General features: G+C 39.8%; 1 protein-coding gene across 3 annotated transcripts in view; it reads left to right on the forward strand.

Annotated features, from left to right (window-relative positions):
• LOC137184728 (IQ motif and SEC7 domain-containing protein 1-like) overlaps positions 1–16,527 on the forward strand; it is a 93,848-nt gene that overhangs the window by 19,973 nt on the left and 57,348 nt on the right. For all 3 annotated transcript variants that reach the window (XM_067592686.1, XM_067592676.1, XM_067592677.1), the window contains one exon: positions 4,025–4,132. In XM_067592686.1, coding sequence (XP_067448787.1) covers positions 4,025–4,132 — 108 coding nt within the window. The remainder of the gene's footprint in view (positions 1–4,024; positions 4,133–16,527) is intronic.

Genomic DNA, 16,527 nt, shown 5'->3' on the forward strand with positions numbered 1-16,527 from the left:
TGAATAAATTAATCCATCAGTAAACCAATTTTTAAAGCAGCTAGTTAAAAAATGCATTATGTAATTGGACAACACTGAGTGTTAGTGAAATACTTCACAGATAAATCAGGTCAATAATTACATTCAAAGACAAGACAAGACTCAGTCTACAGCCATGCTAGCAGCTCTCTACTTAGGCACTGCAGTGCTTTGTATTAGATGCTAACATCAACATGCTAACAAGCTAACAATGACAGTGTAAGCATGCTTGCAGCTATAACATCAATAATCATGCTAACATTTTCTAATTAGCATGAAACAGAGAGTATGGCTGAGAGAATGTCATTAGTTTTACAGGTATTTGGATATAAACCAAAGTACTGTACACATTAAAATGCTGACTTCATGATGGTGTTAGACATGAATTTAAGGGGTCACAAATTTCATGGTAATCCGTCCAACAGTTGTTGAGACATTTCACTAAAAAAAATCACAAATGTCAGCCTCATTGTGGTGCTGGAGGAAAAGTCAGAGGATCACCAAAGTCACTAGAACACATCCTATGGGAGCCACAAATGTCTGTACATAATGTTGTTCCTCTCCACCAAGTAGATGATGAGATACTTGACTGGATAAGTGAAAACTTTCACCTGCTGGCTGTGCAAGATTAACAATCAGGGGATTCATCTGGGGACCATGAATATCTGTACATAAATTCATGGCAAGCCATCCAACTAACCAGATTCATGCTGCTATTGTGGCTTAAAATTAATGTATTAAAATTTAATAGTGGTTTAGTCCAGTGATTCTCAGCCTCGGGGCTGGGCCCCCTCCAAAGGATCACAAGATAAATCTGAGGAGTTGTAAGATGATTAATGGGGTAAAAAAAAGTTCTGCCACAGAAACTTGTCATCTTTTTTGGGAAACATTTGATAATCTTACTCCTTTGAACCTTGAACAGTTATTGAAATGAAAGCATCTGGGAAGTTTAGAAACAAAATCTCTTTCTCTTTCTCTTTTGTGGAACTGCTGACAACTTTAGTCGCCCCCTTTTTGTAAAGGATCCCAAACAAAACAGATTTTGAACCAGTCATTGAATCTTAAACAGTGTATTTTATCAGGGGTTAATAATAATATATCTATTATATATAATGTATCAATTAGTACCTACTTAAATGGGGGATTCTAAAATCAATATGACAATATAGTTTAACAAATAGAGTAAATAGCTAAATTCACAAATAAATGTGATGCTACAGCTTTAAAAGGTAAAAAAAAAAATATAAATATTTGAATTCAATAGTTTTGTTCACCACTCGCTTTTCAATTTGCTAAACTCATTATTATTTATATTACACTGTGGGGCTTCGTTTGGCTAAACTCAGCTAATCAGTTAGATATGTGGAAAGCACTTTCATTGGCTATAACACTTCATAGTTTCAAATGCACCCACCACCACAAGACCAGTTGATAAAGGAAATTAGAGCAAAGTGGTTCCACAACAAAGCCTTAATCACAACATACTATAGAAAACAGGCTCATCTGCATTCAAAATATACTACCAATTACCAGACGCAAGAGCAGCGTGTCCCATATACATGAATGAATTTTGATCCTTCTCCAGCACTGTTATGTAGCTAGTTCCACTACACTCCTCCCTATAGACAACGGAGCAGTTAGCCTCTCAACTTGTTAAAACTTGCTGTGTGCTACTGCCTGTAATACTTTCCCCCAGACATATGTGGATATAGTGCAAGCATCTCAGTGTAAATATTCAGTAGCATCTTTTTTAAAGTGAAGCAGCAGCCAGTTTCAAATTGCTGCGACCATTACTGTGAATTCCTCTATCAGTCACATGGTTTATCTTGGCTCCGAGTTCTCTTTTGTATTGGAGCTCAAAGCTGTTTTTGAAATCAGTAGAACTGCCAACACAGCACTTTGCTGACAACACACAGCAGACTTACAGTCACACTTAACATCTTACAGTCACACTTACATCTCTCACCCTGTTAATGTGCCACACCATGACATGAGTGAGCCTGGTTGTTTTAAAATTTTGTGTGTTACATGGCTTGGTAGGTTTCATTATCATTAATAATGGAAAAGCCACTGAACTTGGCACTGGCGCTATAAATAAATAAGCCCTGCACCCGAAGGATTGCTTTGGACTGGTTTGATAGAAGTTTGAGTGTGTGTTTGCGCGTGTGTGGAGAGAGAGAGAGAGAGAGAGGGATAGAGAGAGAGAGAGAGAGAGACAGGCCCTATCAGTGATAGGGGATTACTCATACACAATCCGTGGCTAATGAGAGAGGAATAACAACATGGCAGTGTTTAATTGGTCTGCTGTTCTGTAATAAGAATGGATGGCTTCATTTAGATGTGATTAGAACCTGGATGAGATAGGCAGGCAGGCAGGCGCTCAACGGCCTCAATGACCTGCTTTTATTGGATTGTTCTTCAGTGAATGTCTGATGATAAGACGTTCTCTCACTCCCTGATGCACTTTTGTGCCGCAGTCATTCATAAACCCAGACCGGCACACAACAATAGCTGAGGAGTAGGCTCTTATCTATCACTGAATAGTTTTTGAGTCTATTTGTGCTCATGTTATTTATAACTGTTTACCTGTGTTTACCTGGTGAGCTCATGTATTGTGGTGGATGGTAGTTGTTTTATCTGAAGTGTCTAACAACTGAAAGGCTAATTGAAACTTCATATTGTTTGAGATAGTGATTGTTTTTTTTTTAATGAACATGTTTGGTCTGACACATATGAAGGCCAGAGAACTGCAGTATAGTGAGTGACTGGAGGTATTCTACAAAGCCTTGGCAGGGTGTGTAGCTTTTATTTCCCAGAAATTCTCCATAGAGAGTTGGGGGAAACAGAGAGGCACGGATTATAAAGATCTCCCATTATTACAGCAGATGAATGTGGAAACAGCCCTCTAGTGTCAAACTCTGCACTTGCATCATTCTGCACAGTGAAGGTCAAACATCCAATTGAAGTACAGTACCAGTCAAAAGTTTGGAAACACCTTCCCATTTCTCTTGAATGAGAAAGTGAGTCCAAACTTTTGACTGGTACTGTAATAATAAGTAAAATATTTTAGAGTGAAGGGGGACTTTAAAATGACTAAAATGATTTGTATAATTGATGCAGCTGTGGTCATTAAATACAAGAGTTAAAATTTTAAAAAATCACATGAGAAAATGGGATGAAATTTTAAATTTAAAACTTGGAAAAGCATTGAAGATTTGTCTAGTTAACTTCTCAGTAGAGGTGATTGTTTCTGATGTAACATAAACACACCCAGCTTTTTAAATAATTGTGCGGTTTCATCTGCAGGCCATGCAACATTAACCTAACCACCATGTAAGTGATTTAAGTGTGATATTTACTGTAATACAATACATTACTGGTATGCATCACAAGCAACTTTCTTTGCAAGTTTGCAAGTCAAGCTACTAAAATGTATGACAACCAGCAGCTGCCTAATTCACATTCAGAAAGTAAAAAAACCGAACAAATAAAAAGATGGTGTTTGTTCAAAAGTCTGTCATGTTAAGTGTTGCTGTCAATGGGCCAAAACGAGCAAAAATACTGATCTGGTCTTTTAAGTGGTATACTTTAGTACTTCACAAGCTTAACTCAGCTTTGCTTTCATGTCACATCAGTAACATTGTGTGTTGTGATGTGTACTTTGGTAATACTGTGTGGTTAGTGGTTTGAAACCAATCATGTTTAGGACCCTTTGATGTAATTTTCCTTTTAAAGACCGCCACAAAGAGGAAGTTACAATACAGAATCTCATATTAGCTGGTTTGCTACCTTAATGATAAAACAGACATATGATACAGTATTGCATTAAATAGTCGGCCTCCCCCTGTGAAAAACAAAGGACACAGAGGTAACAAAAAAAGCACCAAAGTCACAAACCCTGCAGTGGGAAACCTCTGAGGGAAAATGGATAGTTTTAATGAAGAACAGTCATCTCACATTGTGAAGTTTCTGTTACATCTGTCCTTACATGTTTGTCCTTCTGTAGGAGACATGCCTCACTACCTGTCGAAGTCACCGAGAATCCTGGGAGGTTGGTGTCTGCAGGCTGCAGAAAAGTCGTCCCCTGCCGCAAGTGGAAGTCAGCTTCCTTTGGGTACAGTAAGATGTTATTTTTATGACTACACGCTTAATGATTAGTTTGTCCCGTGAGCACTACAGCACTTACTCTTGCCTTGTTAATGTCTGAAAGTCATCACAACTCCTATTCACGCACTGGTACTTAACCTTACTGTGGCAGATGTATCGTTCATGACAGCTTGACAGCTGCAGACTTTGCTGTGTCCTAATGTTTGAGTCTTCACAGCCGTTCTCCAGTCATCAGCTTTTTATGACACAGCAGTTTCAGTGCTGCAATGTTGTTTTTTCCTGATGTGTACAGTGAACTCCAGTGGCCAGATGCACTGTAGGAGGAGCTAATTAGCCTTAGCCCTAATGAAATATGATGCCTGCGTATATGAGCCTTCATTGCTGCTCAGCCATTAGTCTGGGCTGAGCTCTGAGTTTTAAAGAGCCTCTCAACGTGCGAGGAGAGATGAGCGCAGGCAGTCGCATCAGTGGGACAGACTTAAGGGGCTTCAAAAAGCTGGAGAGAGTTTCAAAGACACCTCCCAGTGCCTCGTGCTTCATCATCAAATAGCAATGTGCGCCTAATCCATAGCCCACTTTTGGCTCATGTGCAGCCCAAAAATAAATCCCAGTGCAGTAGTGGGAACACGTTCTATTTTTAAAGCACAGTGTTAAGAAGTTTCTGATGAGTAAGAACATCTGTGGGTTGTTTTTAGACTTTGGTAACATTTGCAGAAATGAGGGAATGCAATTTTCTTGCTGATTAATAACTCACTCATTTGTGTTCTTTCTATTTGCCCCGTGTGATTGTTGCTTAGTGAGTAATTTTCAAGCACAGCCGAAAGCTAATAGGTTAAATGGATCGTGACTGTAAACAAGATGATGACTCTGATCAGAGGTTGATTGTTTTCCTCTTCAGCTCTGCAGCATTGTTTGCTTCTGTTTAGGCTCACCCATCTCACGCAGACACACTGCTATAATCAACCCCTAATTACCCAATGATGACACTGTAAGGGAGCATGCCCCCGTCAAATACCTAATGTTTTGACACTGCTGATTTATTTCAGATGGTTTCTTTTCTGTTGATCTTTCTCTTTATTTGGTGAATTTTCTGCGGCACTAGTGACAATTTAGTCCTCGTCTCGCTCTTGCTTATACAATGTTTCTGGTCTGTTTTACTGTGTGGATGACAATGAATGCAAGCAAACACTAAATGCACACCCTCAACACATTTGTTAAGGGTCAGTTTCACATGCAGGGTGCTTTCATTATGCTAACGTGTCTCCTTGCTTCCCTTACTCGCGTCTCAGCTCCTCCTAGCAAAGAAGCAAGAGAGGGAGGGCGGAGGAATTTGTTTTCACCAAACAGCACGTCCTTGCTCCCTTCAGCTCCATTTTGAGTAGACGGCAACTACTCATGACGCACAGCACCTCAACTGTCAAATATGTAGAAGTTAACTATCGATATGTAGAAATTATTAAGCAACAGTTTAATAATGAATAATTTCTACATAGTGATAGCTGGAAGGAAAACATCTGATAACTGCTCCAATTTTTATCATTTGATTATAGATCTATAGCAGCGTCTGTCTGTCACAGAATAAGACACAAATAGACAATTTGAATCCGGTTATTACTGAAAGAACAGAACTGACGTAAAGGAGCAATAAAAAAAATAGCTGTAGCCTGCAGAATATGTCTAAATAATATATTTAGTTTGTGAAAGTCTGACGTCCTTTTCAGACTCAGGATGATTTTATAGGAGACACGCAGCTGTGCGGCATCACATTTTCCTGAAGGAGCTGAGACGTATGTGAAATGGAAAAGAAAAAAAGAAGCCTTTTGGCTGATGAAGAAAATAATACAAGAGTTTTACAAGAGTTTTGTGATTGATTCATGATTCAGTAATTTTTATTTTATGAATAAATATAAAAAGCTGCTGTTGGTGACGTCATTCTTGTTCCACGGGTAGTTTTCCATCCAGTATTACGACAACAGCCCGAATGTTTACTGTCCCGTCAGATCAGCTGACCAATCAATAAACATGTTCGATCAAAGGGGTGTTGCCATCTGGTAAAAAACTTCCGGGTAGGATACATCTGCGGTTCCTCGCTCTAAGCTCCTCCAAGAGCCTCCTCGCTCCTCGTCTCCTCGTCTCCTCGAGGTGCATTTGACGGATTGGAAGATCCTGCATAATGGCGGAGGGGGAATGATTTCCGAGAGGAGAGAGGACACGAGGACACAAGGAAGCATAAATTAGCCTAATGAAAAGCACCCACAGGCTCAGACTCACACAAATGCAGTCGCATTCACGAGAAATGACTCAAACTGAAAGCAAACATTTGTTATACAGCTTTTTTTTGGTCATGTCTTACCTGTTTTCTGGGCATTATTTCCTGTAGCTAGACAGGAAGATCACTTGACATGAAGAGACAAAGGTCCAGGGCCAGATTTGAACCCAGGATGTTGCGGTTCCAGTATGTGGTATGTTCTGCAGACCACTGAACATTTTTCACATGGTGGCAGAAAAGAAATGTAAAAAATGTTGGGTAAGCATTCTCCACTGAAGCAGTGGAGCCGTGTGAGGCTCTCAGCGAGTGATTGATCTTTGTAACGGTATTTTCTGTTTGTGTGGCATTAAAGGGGAGTGAGTGAAATATTAATTATTATGCCATTTGTGAGCTGCTGTTCCATGTCCTGCAGTACGCTCAATCTCTCCACTTGTTTTGGAGTGTTTTGTGTCAGCATATTGGAAAATCTTAAAGAAAACTTCAAATATGAGACTTAGCAAAAATGTGACTTGCATTTAGTTATCGCAGCTCAGTTATTTTAATCTATTGTTATTTTCAGACATCTCTTATATGCTGTTATTCTCTACAAGTTTCAGTAATTTCTGCAGACTTTGGAAACTAACTTAAAGAGAAGGTATTGGGGATTAATGGGGCAACTTTGGTGTTGAAGCTGTGTTGTTCAGAGACTGACTTGCCCAACATGCTTAATGCCAGAGTTGGGCCGATCTCTGGGGACGACCGATCACATTCAGAGCAAGCAGAGCGGCTGCTAGAATGTAATAGCGAAAACATACCCAAGGGATTGACTTGTATTGTTACTTATGCTGTGTATTTTTTCTTTACCTCCCTTTCCTTATTTGCCTTCCTCTCGTATCACTCTGTACCTCTCTCTCCTCTGCCTCCCGCCCCAGTAACAAAGCAATCACACGCATTTGTTCAACTATAGCGCTGCACAGGCACTAGATGTGACAGCTTATTTCCCATGCCTGAACGTACTTATTTGAGTCAATGAAGTTAAGTAATGATGTAGTTGTTAGACCACTGGTTATGATGAATCCTCTACTGAGCCTGCTAAGATGATCAGCGGAAGGAGCGAAGGGTAAATTACAAGAATAAGCTTACAAACCATTCAAATTAATTGTGTTCACTTACTACTATCACCAGAGTGTGATAGTCAGCTCATCCAAATGTTTGTCCCACCAGGTTTTATGATTGCAGAAGTTGTTTTGAGCAATATAGAGGACAGTTTATGGTTGTGGAGAAAAATCTTCACACATTATTTGCAGACAGTGAGATGACTAAAATCAAAGGAAAGTTGATTTTTTTTCTCGTCAAGTATTGCTCTAGCTGGCTTTTTTTTAGGCAGACAACTCCATTGCATGTTTATGTTTTAGTTGTTTTTTTTTTATCATGATTTCAAAAGTACAATAAGGTTCATTCAGGGCTGCAACTAATGATTATTTTTATTATCAATTAATCTGACATTTTATTGATAATAAATAGCGAAATGTCCAAGTTATGAGACCCCAATGTGACGTCTTCAGATGCCTATTTTTGTCTGACCAATAGTCCAAAACCCAGATATTCAATTTAAAATATAAAGAAATGCAGCATAAAACAGAGAAAAGTAGCAGTCTTCACATTGAGAAGCTGTTTTGCCATTTTTTCTACATTAAATAACTGTTTAATAAGTCAATTATCAAAATTGTAGCTGACAATTTTCTCTACTTCAACAAATGTATTAATGGACTAATTATTTCACCTCCAGCTTCAATTAATCCAAGTTTCATGTGTTTTTACAAAAATATATATCTTACCCTTCGCCCCAACTGTGATGTTAACCTTGGTCCAGATAAGTGGGGATGTATTTCCATTGGCTGTTGGATTCAGCACCTTGGACAGTGACGTGTCTGTTAATCTGACTCCGAGGTTATGAGCGCCACACATGAGTACACACTGTTATCATCAGCCGGTTAAATTACTGGGATGTAGAAGTTATGATCACGCCTTGAGTGCAATACGATCTCTGAACCTGGACAGAGGTGGTCGATTACCTGACCTCTATCAGAACAACATGCATCAAATCAATAAACATGTTCCTCTAGGTGTTTAATGTCTTTCCATTCTTGACTTTCCCACACTGCTCTCAAGCACAGTCAATCACCGGCTTCCGACCGAAACTGTGCCTGTAGACGACAATAGTCACTAGACCCAGTCAGAGCAGGGAGGGGGAAATCATTGCAAAATTAAATGTAAAGCATAAAATAGATAAACGTTACAAGAGTGAAAAGTTAATTAATAAAATGAGGGAAGAGGAGAATTACTTTAAGAGATGAACTACAAATTGGATGGTTAAATTGCCTCTTGAGCTGCAATACTCGGTCTGAATAACAAACTGTATTAAACTTAATTTCACTGTCCCGACTTGCCGAAGTAGAGTGAGCGTAGTCTATGATAATGAACAGTAAAGAATCCAAGTCAGATTAACAGTCACATATAGTGAAATATTTTTAAAACTATTTCAACATCTGGAAAGGGCATAATTCCTTCCAATTGATCATAAAAAAGAGGCAAAAACTTGTACGTATATGGTGGTGACCTGGTTTCCACTACATTTTTATTTGGCACATGCCGCTTATGCAGACTTGCATCGATGACTCTGTGTGACATATAACACACCACACCCAACAATTATTTAATTGTCATTATCAATGAATGTGTCGATTTTTTTTTTCTTGATCGATCGATTAGTCACTTGGTCTTTAAAATGTTAGAAAAATATCGATCACTATTTCCCAAAGCCCAAGGTTACGTCCTCAAATGTCTTTTTATCCGACCAAAAGTCCACAACCAGAAGATATTCAATTTACTATCATAGAAGAAGAAACTAAATAAATGGATTCATCAAAATAGTTGGTGATGAATTTTCTATCAATCGACTAATTGATTACTAGGCTAATTGTTGCAGCTTTAAAGAAAATACCATGTCTACCAGCAGTGTATTTAACACAGCTTGAAGTGGCTGATTCCAAGTTTTTCACAGCATCTCCATCAACTGCTGCTGTCTCAATATCAACTGACAGATATTGAATATCATATTTGTCAATTCATATGCTGCCTGCACTTTATTTAACTGCGTTTCTTTGCCCTTGACTGGCTTTGCCGTGACCCGAGAACACAGAGATTTAGAGTTCCCTGTTGAGGCTGCGGAAGTAGTGAGTCTAGTCCAACAGCGAGGAGTTTTAATGTCCTGCCAACTGGACACAATGTCAACATAACAGTTCATTCATTCAGTTCATGTCTGTGAAGTATAGCCTACCTATGTTCTGTTTCAGTCACCATTTTTCCCCATGTCATCCCTGCCATGATTTCTCCCACTTGAATCTTCTCCCATACAGCTGTGTTGATATGAAAGGAAACCTATATTGAAAATGTCTAATGGCTGTTTCGTTTGTGTGTGTGTGTGTGTGTGTGTGTGTGTGTGTGTGTGTGTGTGTGTGTGTGTGTGTGTGTGTGTGTGTGTGTGTGTGTGTGTGTGTGTGTGTGTGTGTGTGTGTGTGTGTGTGTGTGTGTGTGTGTGTGTGTGTGTGTGTATAGAGTGCCCCGCATCAATGAGATGGGTGAAAGGAGGAAGTGTGTTTATGTCAGGTGAAGAAAGTAAAAGTGGAGCATTCAGCCAGGCCAATGGGGATACAGGATTGCATCTCATTGGATAATTGCTCTATACGGTTGACTGAGGGGGGGGAAAAAGAATCTGAATTTATCTAAAGGCATGTGGCTGCAACCTGAAAGGAAATGCAACAAAAGCAGCGCATTATATGACCAAATGTGACATAGGAATATAGATGACCTCATCAATAGAGGAAAAAAAAAAAACTTCCCCTATCTGTGGCAGTTCCTCAGTATTATCAACCATGTGACGAAAAAGCGTGTTTTAACTGATTTGACTTGTGGCGGAGGAGGGGGGGGGGGGGGCGGGAAGGGGGGGTTATTGCCTGTGCAGTAGCTGTTGTATTCATTGCCTGCAGCTGCCTTCTAGTTCAGTCCTGTCCAGATTTAAAACCTCTCTGCACCCATCAAGCCCAGCTCATAGCTGAATGAATGCTTTTAAATACCCAAGATGCACTCCCTATCCTTTTTCCTCGCTTCACGCTTCTCTTTTGATTCCTTTTTTTTTCTCTACAGATATACTCTTTCTTCTTTCACTCAATCAAAAAACATCTGCTGCTCTATATTCTTTCATCCTCTCTGACTTTTGTCTATCTGCGTCTCTCTCTTTCTTTCTCCTCAATTAAGAAAACACATCTGACTTGATTAATAGATACAGGCAGTGGCTTTACAGAGGTAAAGGTAGGGCTTGGCGGTCATCGTAAAGTGTAAATCTTTCCTTACATCCCTCTCTTAAAGCTCTCATGGTATTGCCAAAAGGTCGTAAAGCTGCTAATATTGCTCTGCCGCGTTTATTTGTGTTATGGCTTCTGATTTGGCGTTCGACCATTAGAACAGATCTGAACCAGGAGCTCCATTTCATGTATAAATAATTCAGATGCTTTATGATATTCATTATGGTGAATGACTATTTCAGAACCTGTGATTATCTCCAGGCCCTCTAATATTAACACTGCAGAGCACAGCCTATTGATTCCAGGAAATGGCCTGTCTTCCTGGGATCACAGACCCCCAAGCCTGTCTGCAAACAGCCAGTGTGTTATTTGCTGACTGCTGGAGGCAGGAAGGCAGCTCATGAGGCTGTGATCTATCCGCATGCGGTGAATACGATGTAAAAATGACACATGAACAACAAATACAAAATATTACAATACGGAGGTTCATGAACCCTGCGCCATGTCTGTTATTGCACGTAGTCCACTGCAGTTTTTCCCTACTGTAAGGCCTTGACAATATCTGAGTTCATTTTGGAAAAGGGCTTAACGGCATTGTAAACATTTATTGTATGTGGCAGCAAACAGTTCCCGGTAAATGAAGGAGCAGTTGTTGTATGGGAGAGTTAGTGTCAATTTAAAAAAAGCAGCAATGAAAGTACCTTCCGCCTCCCATAAAATTCAGCCAGTTGTATGAATTCTTTCTTTATTGGCACTTTTTATTCTCTGCTGTTAGTATTGTAAAGTTTTGATTTCAGCAAATGGGAAATCACAACTGCACAATGATTTAATAGGCCTATGAAACAGAGGGCCCACTTCCATAATGTGTTTGAACTCTTGGGAAAGCTCTCGGGTTGTCTTTTGAAGTTCCCAGCTTCTGTTTCGTCATCACATTCTCTAAGAGTTAATTACAGGCTCCACGCTGCGCTATGAAGACGGATCACTGGAACGCACACTTTTGATTCTGGAGCGCATTCGAGTCTAAGTAACAGAGAAGAATGTAGAGGCTCATTGTGCTGTGCGCCTTTTCGCTTCACTCAGTTTTGCCGTTAATCCTTTTTGGCCGAGGAAGAAATGCACGGATGTGTGTATTTGCATGTGTGTCTGTTTTCATTGTTTTTGCATTCAGGCAGCTACGCCATACGTGAACAGCTCTGAAGGATCATGACACAAAACAATATAGGCTGGCCAGCACGTAGTGGAACCATTGGCTGTGTCTCTGCATTATTTAAAGATCCCCGCTAGACATGTTTTAAGATGTATACTAAATACTCTGTTTTGAATAATAATTTGAGTCTGATATGTTTTTTCCACAAAAAAAGTACGATTATCTTGCTAAAATCCTTAAAATTAATCTTCCTTCTCCCTCATTAAAAATGAATCTATGAATCTATGAAAATGCAAATATTTTTAATGTGAAAAGTTTAACTGCTGGACACAAGATGTCTCCTTGTTCACTGTAAAGTCCATTCTCAGTGTACGTGCACTGGAGGCTTTAAGTTTCCACAAATTTGCAGACTGAATTAGTGATTTAGCGGAAAAAAAATGCTCATAAATTGATAACAACAATCATTAGTTGCAGCCTACAAACAAGATTACATCACATAATTATAAACCAAGGAAGAATATTCTCTCAGTATGATTGTGTCCATGTGGTAAAAATACATTAAATACTAAATTCAGATCATGTGACATAGTTCAAGGTTTGCTAGTGTGGTAACTTCTGATGACACCACCCAACTATTTGTTTTCTTCACATGATTTTCTATTCTGTGCTTATTCAAAGGCCAGAGCTGTGAGTCAGTGTGGAAGATTGCCTTGACTGGGTATTCATAATAACCAAAATGTCCTTTGACACACTGCTATCATTGCAACAAACATATGCAGCTGCAACTTTAAACCCCTGAATCACAAAAAAGCCAGCAGACCCTCTCAGTAATTAGCTATGACATTATCTATGATGTGGTCATGAATAAGGACATAGTACACTTGTGAAATATTAATTTCTATTTTTTTCAGCAAATGGAAAAAAAAAGCCCTCCTCTTGCAATCTACATTCAGTATGCATGAAGAAGCAGCTTAATTATGACAAAATGTGCATTTTTGTGCTCCCCTTCAGAAAGGCAGGAGTTGGTGTTTTCAGTCAAGGTTGAACAAGTGCAACGTGTCTGTAGTAAATTCATCCCTTCAGCGGTAATGAAAAGACACCCAGATGTCTGGTGACAGTGCACAGGTGTTACATTTCAAGACAAAATCATGTGTGACATCAGTGTGATTTTGAAAGCCTTTAGATGATAAAAGCGCAACCGATGCATCTCGATACCAGTGAAAACACGTCGGGGCGTCGTTTTTTTTTCTAAGCCAATGCTTTGCTTTCACTCTATTACATGTTGCCACTTTCCCTGGTAAATTAGATATAGTGAGAGATTAGTGATACTGTGCGACTCTCTCGCATAGCTTATCCTTTCATCAGCTCTATGCCCCAGTAATATCAGGCAAAAGGGCCTCAGAGCGCTTCAGATCTATCTCCCAGTCTGATAGGAGGCATTTGCAATTCCATAGCTCTGTATCGCTGCTCAGATCGAGCGGAGGGAGGGCTCAGACTGGATGAGGTGAGGGAGCAAGGAGTAGCACACTTTTCCCCAGAAAATAAGACTGGAGAGCACGATCGCTCGTTCTCGCCTGCTTTTTCAGCTCTACTGTACTACTCAAGAAGGGATTTGTCTGTGTATGTGCAATGAGATATTAACAAGATGCTGCTGCTGCTGCTGCTGCATGTATGATCTACTTGTGTGTGTGGGGTGAAATCTCAAGTGAGTGAGCAGAAAGTGATGATTACAGGATGACAGAGGGATTAGATTGTGAGAATAGAAGAGGCCGTAATAAGCAGAAATGAGACATGTAATAGCAGCACAACCTGGTCAAGGAGCGGTGGACTAGCTTTTCATTTTATTTTTTGTATGTGTGATATTGAATATTAATGACAAAATAATTACCAAACGGCCCTCTCAGTCGACTTTGACCGAAGATTCACATACACTGCCTCTCTCTGCTGTATGAGTCAGGATGAACCATTAAAAGAATAAAGATGAACTACTCAATATGATGTAGACCACAAATAGTTTGGTGTAAACCCAGTTTTTTTTTATGAGCGGATATAAGGCAATGGAGAAAAATTAGGTGTCTATAAAATGTCCGAAAATAGAGAAAAATATTGGTTATAGTTCCCCAAAGCCCAAGTTGACGTCTTCAAATGTCTTGTTTTGTCCGACTAACAGTCCAAAACCCAAAGAAATTCAGTTTACCATCATATATGACGAAGAAAAGCATGAAATCATCCCATTTGAGAACCTGAAAACAGCTAAATTTTTGCTTAAAAAATTGCTAAAATCAAAACTAATTTTCTGTCGATCGATTCACTATTTCAACCCGTGCTAGGGGCTTACTAGGGCTGCTGTAGCTTCACATCAGTATTACTGACACCAGCTTATCAAGAAGTCCAATCTTCTGCGATGGCATCGAAGAGCCTCAGCAGAGGCCCGAGGGGTCAAGCAATGGCTCTTTCTGCAGTTAGAGGCAGAGAGACAGCTCTTTGTTTGGCTTACTATGAAAAGCGTGTCTGTCTTTTGCCTGTGATGTTCTCAGGCTTGAGGCCAAGTCAGTGACAGAAGGAGCCTTTGCGCCGCGCTGTGCCCTCTGCCAGAGAGCTACAGAGAGGCTGTGCTGCGCGGCTGCAAGGAAAAACAGCACGGAAACTAAAGCTCGCATCTCCAGAGCAGAGTGGAGAGGTCACCGTCTCAGGGGAGTTCAGTTTTTCCAGCTGTTGACACTAATTGGATTGGTTAGAAAAATGTTTTTGTGGAACAAAAAGTTTATAGGTGTATTTTTAATCAGTGAAAGTTACTGAAAACTGAAGATAACAAAGCTGAAATAACTAACTGTAGGTAACATGGGCTGTGACTTTTTTTTACAATAACTATGAAGTTGTTGTGATAAAGCATATCACCAATACAAATTTGGGATTAGTTCCTGGGATTTAGTGCATGTTCAGGTTTAAAAACAACTCACTATCTCTGTCACCGTGCCTAACTGTAACCTTAACATCAGTAATGTTATTGATCTCATCAGGGTGGCGTTGTTCCTGCAGAAGAGGTGATGCACTGCCACCTTGTGTTCAGCAGCTCTTAGTGCTGCGGTGACTGTGTTCTCTCCCTCTTGTCTCTGTCTTTGTCTCTCTCTCTCTCTCTCTCTCTCTCTCTCTCTCTCCCCTTCTGATGTGTTTGAAGTGGGCTGAAGCCTCATGAGAGAGAGAGAGACGGGACCCCTGCAGTGCAGCTCAGCTGAGGACAAAATAATGCTTCCTTCTGTTCGGCACAGACAGTTCCACCAGCACTGTCGTTCCTACATATTGTGCAGACGCGTACAAAACACTGCGCTCTGAACATGCACTTTCTCTCGTTAAAGCTTGATAAGATCCAAAGAAGCTAGCTGACCTAAGAAGAGGAAAAACAGAATGCACTTTGATGGGAATAAAGTGCTGCATCAGTTTTGAGATGTTCCAAGTGTACAGAACTTACTGTTTTGTGACCTCCAGCAGTTGTATATCTCTGGTATCTGTCTTTATATCATCTAAGACTGACAGCCAATTCAGCTAGAAATGAGCTATGTCAGGAAATTCTGAAGTCTGTTATTTTCAATTCCAGTTGAGCAGTTCTTGAATGTTTTAGATTTTATTTTGCCTTTTAAATTTTTTTTTACAATGCAAATGTATGATAGGCCTGCATCTACCAATTATTTTCATTACTGATCAATCTGCTGATTCATTTTTTTTTTATTTACAGTCTATAAAATATCAAAAAATACTAAAAAATGTCCATCACAATTTCCCAAGTCCAAGACAACCTCTTCATATGTCTTGTTCTGTCCAACTGACAATCCAAAACCCCCAATTTACTAACTAATAAAACCAATTAATATTTACATTTAGGAAACTGGAACCAGTATATTTTTTAGCCCTTTTGCTTAACAAGTTATTAAATGATTAATCACTTATCTAGCTTGTTGTCAGATTTTAGATTTTAGTCGGCTCTAGTGTAAAAACAAATACATTTCAGCCAGCGCCAGCTCTGCTCTTTTTTTATGTTTTTCTCAGCTATGTAAGACCCAAATGAAGATGCCCATTCCTCCTCCTCCTCCTCCTCCTCCTCCTCCAGTGACTGTTGGCATTTTGCTGCTTCTCTGCCATGCCATCAAACTGGTTTTCTTGCATTTAGAGAATGTACGCTCACTCTATGAGCTTCATAGTTAGCTGCATTTTCCAGAGGACAGACGTGAGGCAATTAGGTTGGAAGTCATCAGTATGCGTTTCCTATGACAGTTAAAAGCCTGCACTCCTTCTTTCCACATGTGTGTTCTATATGTGTGCATACAGTATACTGTATGTGTATCTGTGCTTTGTGTGTATTTTCGTGTGCTGCACACACTCCTGAACAGAATCCTACTGCTACACTCCCAACAGCCCACCACTTGAACCACACATGGCCAGCTGGATTAAAAGGGGCCATATGGTGACAGAGGAGAGCGGAGAGGTTGGCACAAGAAGGCCAATGCATGCAATATTTGTACATCAAAAAGGCCACATAGCAACATGTCCTGGTGTGTGCAGGGCCACACTAGAGCAGAAAATAATAGCATCTTAAATATTAACCTCAGTTCCTGTAGTTTTATTCCGTATGTGTGTGTGTGTGTGTG

This window comes from Thunnus thynnus, chromosome 6, assembly GCF_963924715.1.
Source record: "Thunnus thynnus chromosome 6, fThuThy2.1, whole genome shotgun sequence".
NCBI lineage: Eukaryota > Metazoa > Chordata > Actinopteri > Scombriformes > Scombridae > Thunnus > Thunnus thynnus.